Source organism: Pelophylax lessonae, assembly GCF_965119305.1.
Source record: "Pelophylax lessonae genome assembly, chromosome: 1".
In the NCBI taxonomy this organism is placed as follows: domain Eukaryota; kingdom Metazoa; phylum Chordata; class Amphibia; order Anura; family Ranidae; genus Pelophylax; species Pelophylax lessonae.
In genome coordinates, this window is record NC_138768.1 from 130,747,169 (window position 1) to 130,760,661 (window position 13,493).

Consider the following 13,493-nt stretch of genomic DNA (forward strand, 5'->3'; position numbering starts at 1 on the left):
TCAATTAAATCAAAAATTAATATCTTATCCATTGCAAAAACATTAGCTCAATATCTCAAACTTATATTTTCATAGGAAAGAAATATTGTAAAAAGTCACACGAGTAATAATGTATAAACACGATATAGGAAAGGTCTCTAAAATACAGTTCCTCAAAGTGTGAAATACTGCGTCATCTACCCCTTTTTCAATCAAGGTCTGATTTTCCCGTGTATGGCTACACTGTGTCCGGTGAATTCTCACCAGAGATTAGGGCTTCAGGGAACACTGCAAACCCCATCACAAAAGACAGCTCTCTTCCTCATCCAAATCCCATCTAAACCACAGTGTCTGTCATCCTGAATTGCCTCTTTCTTGACGTTAGACCCCCCCCCCCCCCATGTGTTTCAACAATAGGACATCATCAGGGACTTATTGGACGAAATGAGTAGGGAGATGGTTTTAAAGTGATTGTAAAGGCTGTTATTTTAAGAAAAAAACAAACATGTTATACTTACCTGCTATACATGTTATACTTCTTGCCTAGAGTGACCACTTACCTCCTCTTCTGGAGCCCCCAGCCAGCGATGCTGTGTGGAACTCGTGCAGGTACGCATCTGACCCAGGCTGTGTGCTTCAATACACACACACGGCCCGGCCCCGCTCCATCCCTCACATGATATGACTGACAGTAGCAGGAGCCAATGGCTCCCTGTGTTCTCAGTGAAGCTTGTGAGAGAGGGGAGAGAAGAGCTGCAGACAGGCAAAGCTCTGAATCGATAGAGGACTCAGATAAGTGTCTAAAAGGAGAAGGGGAAACGCTGCTATTGAAACGTGTTTTTTTTTCCTTGAGACGTTTTTGCAGCTGCTGTTTTTGGCCTCAGACGGGTTTTTTTCTGCAGCCAGTAAACCCCCCTGCATGTTATTGTTATCATATGTGTCCATGCACACATAGGCTGTTATCAGTAGTTTTTGGCAGGGGTGTTTTCTGGCTGGAAAAAAAAACCCAAAGCTAGTAGGTTTTAGGAGGAGTTTGTCAGCAGTAAAAACGATTGAACGCTGAAAAACGCAAATGTTCCGCGTTTATCAGCATTTTTGAGCCATTAGCTTTTGCGGGAGTATAGTTTTACTAAAAAAAAGCTAAAAAAACTCTACTGTAAAAGTATTGAAAAACTCACTCTACAGCTACAGCATTCAACAGCTAACGCTACTGGCTTTTTTGTAACATCCAGTGTGCATGAGGCCTAATGCAGATAATGTATTAGGGTAAATAAAAAAAACCTTTTTCATTTAGAGTATAACTAACCCCAACATCTTTAGTTTTGGATAGAGGTGAAAGGGATTGGTACACTTGTCAGTTTTACTACACTATGGCTCTGCGTTATCTGCTCCGTTTCTGAGCTCTATTGACTCAGCTTTTTCCTGTTCTGCAATCCTATTAGAGGAGAGTGTAGAGGCGATTCAGGCTGACAGATACTGTGGTTTGGATGGTAAGGAGGGAGAGAACTGCCTTCTGTGATGAAGGCTGTATTTTCTGCGTATTCTGCTGCCCATATTTCTGCTGAGTGCTGACATCACAGGGTCCCGTGTAGCCATACACTGGAAGATCGGCCCTTAATTGTAAAAGGTGGTGAAGACACAGCATTTATCACACTTGGATGAACTGTATTTCAGATATTTTTCTTATATCACATTTGTGAATACATTATCACTGGTCCCTTTTTTGCAATAATCCTTTCTTCTGAATTTCTAAGTTGGAGATGATGATTTTTTTGGGTTTTTTTTTTTTTTTTTGCAATGGATGCATAAAATATTATCTTTTTAAAAGAAGTTATTCGCTGGATTTAATTGAAACACAATGATTAAACTACTCAGGTGCTGCAAACTTAATATTTATTAGATCTGGTAAGATTTTTTTTATCGACCCTGGTTGTTGCCGGCTGCCATATAATTGCGAATATACGGTAATTCCTTGGATTCTTGTGTTTATAATATGTTTCCACAGTCCTTTTTTTGCAGATACATCCAACTTGGACTTGGGAGGTTATGCATAAAAATAAGGAAAAGAAGGGTAAATGGATTTCTCATTACAGGCAGTCCCGTGGTTACAAACATCTAACTTATAAACGTCTCCTACTTACAAACAGAGGGAGACAACAGGAAGTGAGGAGAAATCTACCCCTAAGGAGGGAAATTCACTCCTCTAAGAGTTATCATGTGAAAAAGGTGTCTCCGCTAAAGTTTTATCACCAATCCTTGTTTCCGCAACAACCCAAAATTTTTAAAAACCAGTTGTCATAGGGACAGAAAGTTGGAAATCTTCTGAACAGGGGTATAGACAGAAAAACAAATGGTACATGGGGTGTTAACCCTTCCCTATGCTGTCCATAAAACGTAAAAATTAAACCTTTCACTGGGGCTACACTTAAAAAATGTACCTGTTCCGACTTACATACAAATTCGACTTGAGAACAAACCTACAGACCATATCTTGTTTGTAACCCGGGGACCGCCTGTATTTCATCCACTGTGCAGTATTGGTGAAATACAGTCTTAGCAATCCATCTACCAATTTATAGCATAGTGTGCAGCCTCCCTTTCCCACACTGGAAATTTTCACTGTAATGGGGAGTCATGGGGCAAGAATCCCAATTTCTCTGTGACACGGTAAGGATGTGGAATTCTCTTCCGCAAGCAGTCGCATCAGCGGGGAGCATTGATAGTTTCAAAAAACTATTGGATGGACACCTTAAAGACCACAACATACAGGGGTATACAATGTACGGTTAAAAGCAAACACACACACATAGGTTGAACTGGATGGACTTGTGTCTTTTTTCAGCCTCACTAACTATGTAACTATGTAACTATGTAACATAAGTGGTCTAAGAAGTCAGCTAAAACAGTTCACATATATGTATTTATTACATGTTCTGTAAAAATCTTTAGATGGCTATGGGCAATTTTTCCCCAGGAAGAAAAGGCGAGATACTGTCCCATCCTCACATGACTCAAATGAGCTCCAGTGTGTGTTCTTGAGTCACACAGACAGCAGCACATTTAGGTATTGCAAATCCCTCATTTTTTTTTTTTTTTTTTTTTGTTAAACCTCTTTGTTGCTACAAATCTTATTATTGCAAGCTCTGCTCAAAATGAGAAGTATCAATTGCATTTCTCAAGCCAACTGTGGGGCAAAAAAACAAAAAAATAAAAGCTGAAGATTACAGAAGACAAAACAAAAACCCAGAATAAAAATGAATATAGTTGGCTTCATAGAAGTGTAAGCCTAATGTAAGGTGATAATTCATTCAGTGTTGAGTCTTCCCCAGAGGCCACTTAGTAGTCCTAACTCTCTGGGGGACATTTACCAATCTTGTCAAACGGTGTTAAACAGGAGCAGTGAGATGCCTTGTGAGACAGATCTATTACAAGGTTACATCCTAAATCAAAAATTCCTCCTTAGCTTGCTCTAAATTAGCACTTGTGACTAAGTAAAGCCTGACCCTGGCCACTTCCGAATGCGTATTGGTTTAACCACTTCAGCTCCGGAAGGTTTTTCCCCCTTAATGAGCAGGCCATTTTTTGCGATTTGATACTGCGTTACTTTAACAATTGCGCGGTAATGCGACACTGTATCCAAACACAATTGATGTTCTTTTTTTTTCCCACAAATAGAGCTTTCTTTTGGTGGTATTTGATCACCTCTGCAGCTTTTAGATTTTGCGCTATAAACAAAAAAAAGCAACAATTTTGAAAAAAAAAACCGCAATATTTTTTACTTTCTGCTATAAAACATTCCTAATAAAAAATGTAAAAAAAAAAAAAAAAAAATTTTATCGGTTTAGGCCGATTTTGTATTCTGCTACATTATTTTGCTAAATAAAAATCTCAAAAAGCGTATTTTAATTGGTTTGCGCAAAAGTTATAGCGTTTACAAAGTATGGGCTAGATTTTTGGACTTTTTATTTATTTATTTATTTATTTTATTAGTAATGGTGGCTATCAGCGATTTTTAGTGGGACTGCGACATTGCAGTGGACAGATCGGACCCCTAACTGACATTTTTGACACTTTTTGGGGACCAATGACATTAATGCAGTAATCAGTGCTAAATAATATGCACTGGTACTGTATAAATGACACTGACAGGGAAGGGGTTAATACTGGGGGGTGATCAAAGGGTTAAATGTATGCCTAAATGTGATTACTAAATGTGGGGGTGGAGGGCTCTGTGACAGGTACACAGAGATCGGTGTTTAAGCTTGGCTGAGACACACAATCTCAGTGTGCCTGTCTGACAGAAGAGCCGCCTGCTTTGTTTATATAGGCAGGCGACTCTCCTGTCAGTTTCTGTGAAGATCGTGGGGGGCTGACGGCGATCAAGCCCCCTCCTCCCGCAGTCTGGCTCTGTCTAATCACAGCAGGAGCACGGCTCCGGCAGGGCGCGCGCACCGCTGAGACTACGGGCACGTAATCACTTAGATCTACGTGATTATGCGCAGCTGAGCCTCCCTGCCGCAGTAAATTCGCGTGGGGCGGTTTGCAAGTGGTTAAAGCAGAATTCTGTCTATCTTTGGCAGTAAATTTGTCTTTTAAACTTTGCAAACTGTCGCAGTTGGCTGCCCAGAAATACAGAAACAGGTCTGTAAACCTTTTGCAGAAACCCTGCTGAAGGAGGTGTATTCTGGTTTGCAACAAATTGTGTAGCTAATTGGTTTGATGTCCCCCCTTGCATAATCTCTGATTTAAATAATAAAGCCTTCTTTTACACTGTGGCCAGTCAACACTGCTTTGCCACTGCTCTGTAGTATGGAAAATTAGCTATTGCAAGTTTTCAAAGACAGGAGGTGGAGAACATTGCTATACAGCACACTGCTTTCCAGATTACTCAGTTGCAAATATATCCTTTTTTAAGTTGACTTTTGAAACCGGTATAAATTGTATTTTGCCTTCTTTCAATGCCTCCGTTAAAAGGAGTCAATTCGTTGATTTTGTGCTGTACAGGTTCCCTCTCATACGTCAGCATACTTTGGGTATATTAAAGAATCACTCTCCGGTTTTATCCAGCTGTATTTACTCATTGCAACTTAGATCACCCAAGTAAAAAATAGAACACCAACATGTCAGAAAAAAATAAAATATTGAAAGTTGTGTACACCCTATACAAAAATCATACGAAAGTTCCTGGGATAAAAATATTCGCCCGATTTTTCTTATACTATGTATGAGCCTTAAAAGTGCCAATTACACCCTGAAAACACAGATGCTAAGAGATGTTTGCTTGTTTCAGGAGACATCTGCTGTTGCATGCAGCTTGGTTCAGCATGCTGAAAAGGTTTTGGCATTAGTATTTTATTTTGGACTAAGATGTGTTTGACTAGTGTGTGTGGCGGGGATTTCTTTAGAACAAATCTCAGATTTGTCGATCTTTTTTTATTTTATCTGATAAAGTATCTAATATTTAACATCCACATTTTAGGATTATGCCTGCAGTCTGGCTGATAGACATTACAGAAAGGTATTGCTAAAGAATAGCTGGAGAACCTGGCACTCGGTTATTGAAGTCAATTGGAAAGACAAAGTGGAGCAGGCATGTCGAGCCCGAGCTGAAGAAGTGTGCATTCAGTTGACTAATGACTATGAAGTGAAGGTTGCACAGGTAAGACCACATCAATTTAAAACAAATAAATCAATTTTGTGTGGTTGCTGGCAAATTAAATCATGTTGAGGGTCCCTAAATGTTCTGGGCACTTAAGGAGAGAGGAATGCCCTCAAACTACCAGTTGTATCTAATAGTCAACTATCAGACAGCTTTTCTTTACAGGTTTGCGTAGCTTTGTTTTTGTAGACAACCATATGATCTAAAGGAAGAAGGTAATAAAAAAAACAGGCCAATGAAGTGTAAAGAACCAATGCGCTACCAAAAACATATACTAAACCTAAAAATAAAGTGTGTATTTGATAGCAAATAAAGGAAAGAGCTGCCAATCTGTGTAGTGTCACCACATACCAATAAAAATGATAATAGCCGGTCTATATTATTATTATCAATTTTCAGATAGGTGTCTACAGTACTACAGGGCTCTTCTTTTTTTAATTAAGAATTCCCTTTGTATATGTATATTATTTAACCAAATTAGTTGCAAAATGTTCTTCCAGGTCTTCCTGTTAACCACACTTACAGCCCATTCAGACTAGCGCGACACGACTTTGGGGGGCGACCTGTGAAGTCGCGTGCACCGCGACTTCGGCGCGACTTGCAGAGACTTCACATAATGGAAGTTTATGCAAGTCGCTCCGAGGTCGCCCCAAAGTAGTACAGGACCCTTTTTCTAAGTCGGAGCGTCTTGTGTCGCTCCTATTAGAACGGGTCCTGTGCTAATCAATGGACCGCGACCGAGCGCGACTTGTCAGGGTGACAAGTCGCCTGACAAGTCACGCTAATGTGAATGGGCTCTTACTTTGCCAGCTTTTGTTGCTCTGTCGCAACATTATGGGACATGTTGTTGCCATCAGTTTGAAAATGACCTTATCTTTTTTCCTAAAATGGTACATTTTCTGAGTTTAACTGATTTCTGACCCGCTCACAGTAAAGGTATCTATATCATTCAAACTATACATTTTAGGAATACAGTGACCATTATGAATTTGTTTCCATAATGTCCCTTTCCAAGAAATTATGATTCTGCTACATTGTGTTTCTCTGCTTCTCATATCACAGCTGAATGGAGCCATAGAAGATGCAAAAGCAGAAGTACAGAGACTTCTCGTGGAGAGGGATCACTTTGAGGGCACTATGAAGAAAGCCTTCATGCGGGGAGTTTGTGCGTTAAACATGGAGGCAATGACAATGTTTCAAGAAAGAGAAACCCACGTGGGCCACGGTTGGTTATTAAACGAACGCTGCACAAAATCTAATAATGTATGGCTGATAATGAAGGGGTGCTTCCCAATGAACACACATGCTCTTTCATGTCTGAGACTACTGAATGAAATTTGAATGGGTAGGGCTATTGGTTGATACCTGCTCAACTCTCAAAAGGAAGCAAGAGAAAGGGAAAAGGTGCAAGGTTATATTGTGCAAACTTGTTTGATTTGAATGGATGTACATACAAAGTTCGTTTTTAAAGCACCTTTTTATTAGGTCAGATACCAATAATCTATATCCTATTTGCCCCAGAAGAAATTTATTATTATATAGGATTTATATAGTGCCGACATTTTACGCAGCACTTTTACAACTTGAGGATAGACAGTACAAATACAATACACTTTAATACAGTAGGAATCAGAGGGCCCTGCTCGTTCTAGCTTACAATCTAAGAGGGAGGGTCAAGAGATGCAATATGTAATAACTGGGGGGATAGGCTGATGGAGAAAATAAAAGTACAGTTGTTAGGTGGTTGCCAGATAGGTTTCTCTGAAGAGATGTGTTTTCAGGGATCGTCTGAAAGTGGACAAAGTTAGTCGGACAGATTGGGGTAGAGCATTCCAGAGGATGGGAGAGGCTCAGGAGAAGTCCTGGAGGCGAGCATGGGAAGAGGTTACAAGGGAGCTAGGGAGCAGGAGGTCCTGGGAGGAATGAAGAGAATGAGTTGGTTGGTATTTTGAGACCAGGTTAGTGATGTAGCTGGGTGCCAAGTTGTGGATGGCTTTGTAAGTTTTGGTTAGTAACTTGAATTTAATTAGTTGGTTGAATGGTAGCCATTGGAGGGATTGGCAAAGAGGGGTAGCAGACACAGAGCGGTTTGCAAGGTGGATGAGCCTGACAGCAGCATTCATGATGGACTGAAGGGGGGGGGGATAGCCTTTTTAAAGGTAAGCCAATGAGAAGGGAGTTGCAGTAATCGAGACGAGAGATGACCAGGGAATGGATTAGAAGCTTTGTGGTACTGTTGGTTAACAGTGGTTAATAGATTGGTTAATGGATTAATTATAATCTATTTTATCTAAATCCATCGAATACACATTCCAGGGACCAAGTAAACCTATGTATGTTCTTGGACCTCCGTTCTATAAGACAACTAAGGCCATTGTGTTCCTGTGCCACCACTAGCCGTAAGGTAGGTAGTCTAGTATAGGGCTTGTACATAGACCTCAGGTATTTCACAGGAAATACATTAGAATCATTCATTGAGGTCTCATAAATCTCTGCAGTCTCTCAACGTAACCATGCAGCTCTTCTTTTACTCTTTATATACTGCAGTGGAGCTAAGTGAATTTGTGTTCAACATGCTCCAGGGTAATATTATTCATATACCAAAGGCCTGTGTACGTGACCTCGCAATTTGATCTAGACCTACACGGCATTATTGAAAGTGTGTTAACAAGCTGACCACCAGGTGACACTGTAACACCAACTACATACTATACTTCCAGCACCAGCAGTCTGATACTTCAGTATGGGAAGGAAATGTAATAACTACGACATTTACACATTCAGGGATAACACATCATCACACCCCCTTCTTTAATTATAAGTGCACAGCTCATTTACTTCTTTATCCTCTTTCCTGGTACTCCTGTGGACCTGCCTTTTTAATTTGCATAATGTCAATGTTTTTAAATGTGTTGTAAGTTTTTTTTTTTTTTTTTTTTTTTTTTTTCCTTTTTTTGGCTTGGGAACAATTTTATTAAAGAATGGATGAAATGTTTGATTTCAGATGTCAATTTACTTAAAAAAAAAAAAAAAATCTGGCTGCTCTCTTTGCTGATTTTCTTTTTACTTCCAATGTGATTTCTAGATGTTTTAGTAATGTATTTAGCTGAATATCTTTATCTTTAACCAGCAGATCTTCCATCAAGGAGGGATGACCTTAGCTCCAATCCTTCTGTAACATTTCAGCAACCACCAACTTCTGCTCCTCTGATCTCCTCCCAACATGATGTCCCCTCTCCTGTCCTCTCTCCAGCTGGCCCTTCACCTACTGAGCAAAATGTGAGTGGAAAGCTTCAGACTGGTTATATTTTCATAACATATAAACTGTTCATGTATGGAGTTATATGATCACAGCAATTAATAGCAAATAAACATATATTGGATTGTCAACTATAACAATCCAATACAAGCTTACTTGACAAATCTCCTTTTCATGTTGTGTTTTCCGCCTGTCTCCTGGCTATATCTTTCCATAACTTCTAGATTCCCTGCATGCTTTGCAGCCAATCCTCTGCTGTTTATTTTCAATTTCTAAGAACTACATATCCCATGGTACCTTGCTGCCTACACACATTGATCCCTGTACTGAATCTGTAGCTCAGAAGGCAGGCTCTGTGAGATGTGTGACACAGCAGTGATTATTCATAGAGCATAGTGCAGCCTTTCTCAACTGATGTGTCACCGGAGTTTGTTAGGGGTGCCACGGTATCCTTATTGAGAGAGGGTGCGGATGAAGGTCTGTGTGCCGATTCACAGTTTGTCAGCTCCGCCGGTTCCAGACCTGTGTAGATAGACTAGCAGAGCTCTGAATTTTAAATCTGCACACTGGGATCTCGATCAGAGGAATGAGAAAAGTGGTGGCTTAGGGAGGCATCTTTCTGAGTCCTGATTTCTCAGCCTCACCCTAAGGCAACAGTGTAAACAAACCATTCACCCATCAATGCGTGTGCGGATATAGTCTGCTTTTGGCAAAAAGGCTATTTATGTGTGTTGTATGTGTATAGGAGTTAATATATGGATGTGTGTGTATGCATGTTTGTACATTAGTTGTAATCCTGACCCCTATTCGTATAGATCAGACCTGCTTTTCCAAGATAACGGGACTGCTTTTTGTAGGGCTCATTCACAATGGTGACAAGGACTGCTGCGATTTGTCACCACCTCACTGCCTGTTTTAAGCCCCTAAATGCAGCACCACTGTGCAATGCACACAGTAGCATCAGAGTTCCATTCATCTGAATGAGTCACGTTCGACAGGCAGTAGTGCCCACCAAACACGATGGGGCGTAATTCCTGCCATGGCTGCACCATGTGTGTGATCCCAGACGCTGCCTCAGCTAAAGGGGTTGCAGTTGAGAGGTGGTAAAAACTAAACTCAACCATTCCCCAACCTCACATGTGAGCGAGCCTTTAGACTGGAGTGTCTCAAGACTAAAAAAAGGTTGAAAAACACTGGCATAGTAAATACATGTCACAGAATTTAAGGCCGTATATACTGTATGTGGGGAAAGTTACGTTTACAAACTTCAAGATCATATAGATTAATAGGAGTAGGCAGAATTAATTGTAATACAATGTAGAATAGGATTTAAAATTTTGACCAGAGATATGCTTTAGTTTTATATTCATCTACTATAATGTAATGGTGGTAGCTTTACAGGGGCCCAAGAGGAGGATGTGCTCTCACCAGCCAATGCAGCCACTATTGTCTACTCTAAGGCTTCCATGTACACGGGACGTTGTTAAAAGTCCCTTTGAATGCTGGAATTTTTAGGACGTTTGAAACGTCCGTTCAGTCGCGTTTGTACCCGCGTTTAGCGGGCGTTTAGCGGCGTTTGCGTTTAGAAGCGTTCCTAGAGGTCAAAAAAATTATTCCCCTTTAAAATGGAAAAACGCGAACGCTAAACGCGGGTCATCGCGTTTGGGCGCGTTTGTGCGTTTGAAACGCCGGGAAACACACGTTCGAACGCAAATAATTGCGTTCTAAAAACAGTCCCTGAACGCAACTGCCTGCAAATGACTGTAAACGACCTGGTGTACATGGACAGATCAGATAAAATGTAGGTGGGTTCAGGGGCTTCTGAAAAAAACGCCCAACTGCTCCTAAACGGCCATTTCCAGCGTCCCGTGTACATAGAGCCTTAGGCCCCATTCACACCTGAGCATTTTTGTAGCTTGAAGCTCGAAGCTACAAAACGCTGGAGGAGAAATAATCAATGATTCTCTATGGAGATGGTTCACATCTCCACTTCAAATCGCCTGAAGCATGAAGCTCAAAAAAGTTCTGGCGCTTTTCTTGTAGCTCAAATCGGGCAGATTTGGGCATATTTAGAGCATTTTTACTTCCATAGAAGAACATTGAAACGTGCGATTCGTGCGTTTTCGCGTGTTTTGTCGCGCGACTTGGTGCTTTTTTTGCACAAATGAAAAGTTACCTCCCAAAAGGAAATGACAGCATTTTTAGCAAGAAGTCCCAAAGCAGCCATATCACACCTGGAAAAATGGAGGATTTAACCCTGTTTGATCCGGAGTCATTCATACGCATGGTCAGGGAGCAAGCACCCTTGTGTATATGACAAGAAGGACTCAAATTACAAAAGCAGGGCCAAGAAGAGGAGGGCCTGGGACAATATTGGCCAGCGGGTTTTCACAGAATGGAATGCTTTTGATGCAAATGTGAAAGATGACAAAAGTTAGTTTAGAAATCATTCTGCATATGTTTAGAAATGTCACTGCATTGTATTTATCTGATTGCATGTTTGAACGGAGTTTAGCATGCAGGCTGATTTTATTAATAATGACGTAGGTCACTGTACATGACCCAAAATTGGCCTATCTCTTCTCGCTCTGGAATTACGGGGTGGATCCAGTATCTGCGTGGCCTCTTCTTCCTCTCTTTTTCATGAAGAAAATATGACATAACAGTGGCTGCTGTCACAAAACTCGCCATCTCATCATCACTCATATTTGCAGAGCATGATACACAACACAACACAGCAAAAGAGAACTGACACAAGAAGAAGAAAATTCACCCAGGAAGCAGATGAAAAAAATAAAACATAGCAACAAATGATGTAACAGATGATGATTTTTCCTATTGGCTAATAAAAAAACGGCTGCAAAACCCCAAATGCAAACCGCAGAAAAAAATTGCTGTAAAATTGCAGTGAAAACGATACGCTCAAGTGTGAATGCAGCCTAAAGCAAATCTGAAAGCTCCTAGAAATCATTGCAGTGTATGCAGAGACTTCCTATCACCCCTTCTGCTCTAGAGTGTTTGCTTAGATTAGGTGGGTTCACCAGGAGCCTATTTAAGCTTGTTTACACTTTCACAAGATGCACTTGAAAATATATGAATTTACATACGTTACCTTAGGAGTTAAACACCTTCTAACGTGACCTACATACTGAATGGTTGGTGTGATTATCTGCATAATACCTTTTACAGCGGACTGAATCGCTTCTAAAAGCAACATTTTCAGGCCTTTCAACATATAACCTCCTTCATAAGGTACGGACTTCTATTTACCTTTAAAGAGATCCTGTTGCCAACCTAAAAAATGTACGGACAAATCAATTTTTTTTTAAATTCTTACTCAGTGTTTGTCTTTCCATTGATAATTTCTAACCGCTTGCCGACCGCCGCACGACTATTTACTGCGGCGGTCAGCCCCTCACAGACAGAGCGACGTAGTACTACGTCGCTAACCTGTGAGGGTCTAGGGAGCGAGCGAGCGAGCGAGCGTGCGCCCCCCGGAGGACCCGATGTCCGCCGGTCACTTGGCGATCGTCGGTGCAGAGGGAGAAAGGCAGGCGGCTGTTGTAAACAAGCCGCCTGTCATTCTCCCCTGTGTAGAAACAGTGATCATACGGTTCTACTATGTAGGACCGTTGATCACTGTTCCTACTGCTCAAGCCACAGCCAATCACAGTTAGAATCACGCCCCTAGGGACACACATAACCCCTCCCTCTCAAAAAAAAGTTAACCCCTTCACTGCCAGTGTAATTTTACAGTAACAGTGCATATGTATAGCACTGATTACTGTAGAAATGTCACTGGTAACCCCAAAAAATGTCAGTCAAGGGTCCGATCTGTCCGCCGCAATGTCGCAGTACCGCAAAAAAAATCGCAGATCGCCACCATTACGCGTTAAAAAAAAAACAACAAAAATCTTTCCCTTTGTTAGTAAACGCGCAAACCAATCAAAATACGCTTTTTGCAATTTTTTTTTTTTTTTTGTTACCAAACATATGTAGCATAAAACAAATTGGCCGAAAATTTTAAAAAATTTAGATTTTTACATTTTTTTTGGGGGGGGGGAATTTCATATAAAAAAATGTGAAAAATATTGTTATTTTTGCAAAAAATTTTTGTTTATAGCGCATGATCAAAAAATCGCACAGGTGATCAAATACCACCAAAAGAAAGCTCTGTTTGTGGGGAAAAAAAGGATGTCAAATTAGTTTAGGTACAGCATCACACGACCGCGCAATTGACCGTTAAAGTCACGCAGTGCCGAATCGCAAAAAAAACCCTGGTTGGAATGGGGGTAAAATCTTCCGGGGCTTAAGTGGTTAATCACTTGTAATGTGCCCTTGAATTTGCTACAAAAATTGACTGGTGCATTCCCTAGCACAGGCACCCCCCTCCCCCCATATCATAGCCCCTTTTTTTATTTTGGGACTGTCTAGTAATTGCTCTCTGTGCTAACCAAGGTCCTCCATTCCCTCTCTCCTTATGAAACTTTTTCTGTAGCTGCGAGGGAAGGGGAAAACTGTAAAGTGAGTCTGGGCTCTGACTCAGCTGGGGATGCTGATATCACATCCAAGATGGCGGCACCCAGCATGAGTCTT

General features: G+C 40.9%; 1 protein-coding gene across 2 annotated transcripts in view; it reads left to right on the forward strand.

The window, feature by feature from the left end:
- The window catches only part of POC5 (POC5 centriolar protein), a gene marked incomplete at its 3' end in the record, with an annotated part of 124,077 nt that overhangs the window by 98,351 nt on the left and 12,233 nt on the right, over positions 1–13,493 (forward strand). The window contains exons 8-10 of one of the 2 annotated variants that reach the window (XM_082243806.1): positions 5,459–5,638; positions 6,701–6,863; positions 8,769–8,917. In XM_082243806.1, coding sequence (XP_082099932.1) covers positions 5,459–5,638; positions 6,701–6,863; positions 8,769–8,917 — 492 coding nt within the window. The remainder of the gene's footprint in view (positions 1–5,458; positions 5,639–6,700; positions 6,864–8,768; positions 8,918–13,493) is intronic. The other variant, XM_082243807.1, reaches the window with a different exon arrangement.